Genomic DNA, 5,215 nt, shown 5'->3' on the forward strand with positions numbered 1-5,215 from the left:
AAATGAATGCTAGTAGCCTAGGAAAAACTTTCAGTGACGAAAGAAAGATCACAAAATAAAAAGGCAAAAACATTGTTGCTACCCAATTTTTAACTTATGTTTTTCATAAATTTTTGAGATAAAAATAAAAAATAGCAAAAAGCAACGAAAACCCAAAAAAAAGCATTTTGGATATATTTGCATCATTTTTAGCATTTTCAACATCGTTTTAAAAGAATTTAAATTTTCAAATGTATTTTGAGCGCGTTCAACTTTTAACATGTTTTTTTATATATAATAATTGATTTTCCTTGTTGAGTCGACGTTGATGTTGCTTGTTTTCAAAGAAAATACAAAAAAAATAAAAAAATTAAAACTTGCAAAAAAAAAAAAAATGAAGGGACCAATGTGTTTATGGTCAAGCAACACTTCTCCTATAAATACCAATGTACACAACAAGGGATAATTTTAAGATAGAGAAATTTAGGGCAACCATAAAAAACTCTGAACCTAAATTATCTCTACCAAAGAAAAGTGGTTACACCCCTCCAAGCCATCTCAACTTTTCTCTTTCAACAACCGCCATTTCTTCTCATTTCCAATAGGCCCCTTTTGCCATTTTGATATCTCCCATAGAGGCCACACATTGCCCTCATCCTCCATCATCCTAGTCCTTCCCACATTTCCCCTCTCACAACCCCTCGTATCTTTGTCTCACCAAAACCTCTCTCATGGCCAAGACCTCCCAAAACCAGACAACTAACTCACTCCATCTTCCTTATATACCCTACCATACCTCACAGATCTTCCCTGTCTCCACCGACCCCTTCACTATCAGCCACATCAGCATTGTCCTAATTGAAAGCCAGTCCTTCTCAAAATAGATTATGAAAGCTCAATTTCTAACCAACTTAATATTGAAGATAAAATTAAAAAAAAAATTACACAAAAAATACAAAAAAAAACCCAGTAAACTCAAGATTAACCCGTTAAGCACTATTCCTAGGACAAATCAACTCGTTAAGCACTATTCCTAGAACATGAAACTAGATTAACATAATAGAAAGCAAATAAAACAAATGATAGAGCATGATTCTTAATTAAACCAATATTAAATGATAAAGTTAAAAAAAAAAGTTAAATAAAAAGGAATAAAATCTCAGTCAATTGGATTAACCCGTTAAAGTCGTGATCCATGCCTTGAGAGGGAGATAATTCAATAAAAAATCTAACATTAAAAATATTAAAAAATTAATTAAAATACATTAAAAAAACAAACGTATTTTTTAAAGACACATGAAAATATGTGGGGAGAAAACGCTATCGTTACAATAGTTTCCCAAATGCTTTAGATTATAGGTAATAAAGTTTGGTGTATATTTCATTTTGTTGAAAATTAGGTACACTTGGTCGATTAATTGCAACTCAATTAGTCTTCAACTCTCACACGTAAAAATATTACTCATGGATTAGATGGTTTAGCATAACAGTTCTTATTTTTCTCTCTTTTTAAAAGGACTCAAATTCAAACATCTCTTATATAAAAAAGATAAATAACCAGCTAATTTCCATGAACAAGAGAAGGAATGCCTATGTTGAAATCAAAGGTTGTCTTGTCTATATACTTGGAAAGACTTGCAATTTGCATTGTACGTTACAGCTAAGAAGTTGGGCAGTTTGGCAGTTTATTACGCTTTAATTTGCTACGCTAGCACGACTCTCTTCCTGTTATTTAATTTATGGACTCGTATTGATCGATGTTGTTTTGCGAGACCGGCATAGAACGAAAGAACATGTTTATTCTCTTGAATGTAAGAAGAACACAGTATGTGTGTGTGTTTGTGTGCGCGCGCGTGTGTGTAATATAAGGATATGAAAAAACTGATAAAAGAACGCAAATTACAAAATGCCACTTGAGAAGGTTTTGCAAAGGGATTATATCACTGCTTGCTGGGATCGAAATTTACACCAGCTAGCCCTTTTTTTTCTGTGTTTTTTTAGACTCCGAAATCAGATTTTAAGCCTTTCAGACTGGTACTGGCTAGCAGTTCCTCAATTTCTCGAGCTCGACCTGGACAAGCGAAAAATATAATGCCCTTGTCTAGTCTCATCGCTGAAAATTAAACCCTCCTCCTATCTATTCACTGTCATGGATCCCTCAACCACTTTTCACTTTATTTATGACACAATATATATAGATTTCTTATGCCCTTCTTAAATTCCCGCTGCAAGGCAGAATTTGATCAAACTCTAAGGTCTGCCTCTTCATTGCTTAATATACTATCCGCTTCCTGCTGCCTCTCAAACCTGATGTACTTGTACCATCTAGCACAGATAATGTACACAACAAGATCTGCAGTTGTCAAAACTGCCAAGAGGAAGTAAAATCTGTCTAGATGACCCTTGTTAAGGTTTCCTGGGATCCATCCTGGCATCTCATCTCTGGTAGATATTTTCATTACAACTGTTACTAGCAAGCTACTCACATAGTTGCCTAGAGATATTGATGTCATGCAAAGTGCACTGCCAAAGCTCTTCAATCCATCAGGTGCTTGCCCATTGAAGAATTCTAATTGCCCCACGTACATGAACACCTCAGATGCTCCTATCAGAACATATTGGGGAATTTGCCAAAGTATACTCAAAGAACTCGCACTTTCGCAACTCGGACAGTCTTTTCTTGCGTACTTCAACCTGAATAGCTCTACAATTCCTGCCGAAACCATTGCGATTATTGCGATAACTAGACCAATCCCCATCCTCTGAAGCTCTGTCAGGCCCTTAGGGTCCTTTCTTATTCTGGCAACAAGGGGATCAAGAACTCTCCTATAGATGAATATGAAAGCCGCAACACTGAGTATGTCGAAACTAGACATGCTAGCTGGAGGAATGTGGAATTTCGAAATCGTAGTTTCCATATCAGCACCTTGTTCGACGAAGAGTGATGCCATTTGAGTGAAAACTACAGAGTAAAGAATTGTGCACAGCCAGATAGGGAGGAGTCGTAGGATGCATTTAAATTCTTCAACTTGAGTTACTGTGCAGACACGCCATGGATCGTGAATGCGATTCTCTGTATAATCCTTGGATGTAATAATTGCAGCTCTATCCAAGAATCTGGTAAGATTTTAGTAATTTATATGAGTACGGCGTATTTATGAGGGATCATTAATTTTCTTGATGAATAGCAAATAATATACCTGAATCCTTGGGTGTGTAGTATCTTTCTATCCCTAATTTTGGAACGGTCATTTGGGACATCCGATTCAAACTGATCATCATCTTGATTTGGCATCCTCTGAACCTTCCATTTTCTCGTGGCAGCAACTATCACCTGGCAACACCTAGAGAGGGGGTTGCCCTTGGGGGTGAAGTGTCTATACCTGGGAGTCCCAATGAGAAACAAGACCAGTGCCAAAAAAGCAGAGCCAGCAGATGCCCAGAATCCTAACGCCCACAAGCCCCGGTCCTCAAAATAGCCCAATATGGTGTTCGAAAAGAGAGAACCAAGGTTGAGAGCCAGGTAAAAGTAGCTAAAGAAAGCTATCTTAGAGCGGCCTTCTTTAGGGTCCTCTTCATCAAACTGATCCGCCCCAAAGGTAGCAATGTTAGGCTGGTAGCCTCCATTTCCAAGGGCAACAAGATATATGGAGAAGTAGAAAAAGACATTCTGGTATGTTGAATGGGATCCACATGGAGAACGTTCATCACCACAGCCTCTCGGTTTGAGTAAGAATAAGTAGGAAGACAGTGACAACAATACCAGACCCTGCATGCCAAGGGATAGAAAATAATTCCAGATGAAATAATAAAGAACAAACAGTAACTCCAGATTAAGCGAATCAAGTTAACTCATTATCAATGGAATTGAGGTGGAGTTTAATTACTTACAGTGACGAAGATGGCCTGGAAGATAGCACAAGTCTTGTACCTCCCCCAGTAAGAGTCGCTGAGGAAGGCGCCGAGAAGAGAGAATATGTAAACAGTTCCAGTCCATTTGCTGACGTTGTTTGCAGCGTCGGCATTGTCTTGACCCAACACTCTTGTCAAAAACAGAACCAAGTTCACTCCTACCCCAAAGAAGGCCAACGTCGCCAGCCCTTGATTCACTGGATATGCATGCATAATTAATTCATTAACGAAGCTTGATTATCTAATTGTTTCTTAATTGCTTAAACAAGCTAGAAATTAGAAGAGGAGATTAATACTGATCAGCTGTTGATTAATTGGTAGCTACATACCTAATATGAGGATTCCGGCGAACCAAGTCCCAGTCCTCCCCCGGATTGCAGGATCGCCATGTCGATCAACGCTTCCATCCCTAGTGCAAACCTCCTGCTCCTTCTTCACGAGCTTCCCCTGCACGCTTCTTTCCTGTAGGTTTTACCATGCATGCACAGTATTATATATGTGCCAGCTGATGTTGATTAATATGTAATTACATTAAGAATTAATTATATTCAGCAATCAAAATGAAGCCAATAAATTAGTTTCAATATAGCGAATTTGTTTTTTAATTACTAGATTGATTTTAATTAGTCCTTAATTAAAGTAAATACCAGAGTCAGAAAATTGCAGTAATTCCTAAGCTGCCGGCTGGAAGAGCATGAATTCATTTACACCCTACACCTAGCCATGAAAAACATAGCACAAGGAGAGAGGTTGCAAGCAATGCAGAGAAATTACAATAAGCTTCACCAACCTCTTTGCAAATATTTAAGCAGGCCATGTTAGAGCTACCTTAACTCTGATCGATCACTATATATATATATATATATTTTTCAGAAATGCAAGGCAATAATTAATTAGAGCCGCAGAGAGGAGATAAAGAATTTAGTTAAGGAGAAAGGAACTCGATACATATAAGGAAGGCTGGCTTGATTAGAGGAGGGAGGGAGGAATTTTTTGATGAACTCGAAGTGTGTGAAGGAGAAGATGGTGCATGCACTCTATATATAGAGGATGGCATGCTGAGATTACATGGATGAAGTTAAGGAAGACTACTCCACTATACATGAAGTTGGGAATGGAAAGTTAATAACAGGTTTTGAATTTAGTTTTTAATAATTATAAATTTAATTTTTTAAAAAATTATTTAAACTTATAAAATTAATTAAAATATATACAAGTTAATTTAAACATCCATGTTAATCATATAAAATATATAAAAAATAATAGTTGTAAAGAAATAAATTGGAAGTGATAGATATTGCTAGTGTATGATAATTTTTTAAAG

General features: G+C 36.9%; 1 protein-coding gene across 4 annotated transcripts; it reads right to left on the reverse strand.

The window, feature by feature from the left end:
- Positions 1–1,866: 1,866 nt before the first annotated feature.
- Positions 1,867–4,858, reverse strand: LOC105116219 (protein NRT1/ PTR FAMILY 7.2-like). 4 transcript variants are annotated; one of them, XM_011013453.1, is made up of 5 exons: positions 4,682–4,858; positions 4,221–4,338; positions 3,871–4,088; positions 3,180–3,748; positions 1,867–3,096 (listed from the first exon to the last, which is right to left on the reverse strand). In XM_011013453.1, the coding sequence occupies exons 1-5, from the start codon at positions 4,706–4,708 to the stop codon at positions 2,223–2,225; spliced, it is 1,806 nt and encodes a 601-aa protein (XP_011011755.1). In that variant the 5' UTR covers positions 4,709–4,858; the 3' UTR covers positions 1,867–2,222. The 4 variants fall into 4 exon arrangements, with proteins under 4 accessions (XP_011011755.1, XP_011011754.1, XP_011011753.1 ...); XM_011013452.1 differs by having other exon boundaries at positions 4,221–4,353; XM_011013451.1 differs by lacking the exon at positions 4,682–4,858 and adding an exon at positions 4,539–4,671.
- Between the last annotated feature and the right edge of the window lie 357 nt (positions 4,859–5,215).

Source organism: Populus euphratica, unplaced genomic scaffold (genome assembly GCF_000495115.2).
Source record: "Populus euphratica unplaced genomic scaffold, PopEup_1.0 scaffold873.1, whole genome shotgun sequence".
In the NCBI taxonomy this organism is placed as follows: domain Eukaryota; kingdom Viridiplantae; phylum Streptophyta; class Magnoliopsida; order Malpighiales; family Salicaceae; genus Populus; species Populus euphratica.

What these genes read in the sequence shown, in the direction of transcription:
- LOC105116219 (XM_011013450.1), bottom strand. Translation starts at nt 4,595, where the DNA reads ATGAATTCATGCTCTTCCAGCCGGCAGCTTAGGAATTACTGCAATTTT. An exon ending in ACTGCAATTTTCTGACTCTG is followed by an intron (nt 4,354 to 4,538) that starts GTATTTACTTTA and finishes TAAAACCTACAG; the next exon opens with GAAAGAAGCGTGCAGGGGAA. An exon ending in TCCAGGCCATCTTCGTCACT is followed by an intron (nt 3,749 to 3,870) that starts GTAAGTAATTAA and finishes CTTGGCATGCAG; the next exon opens with GGTCTGGTATTGTTGTCACT.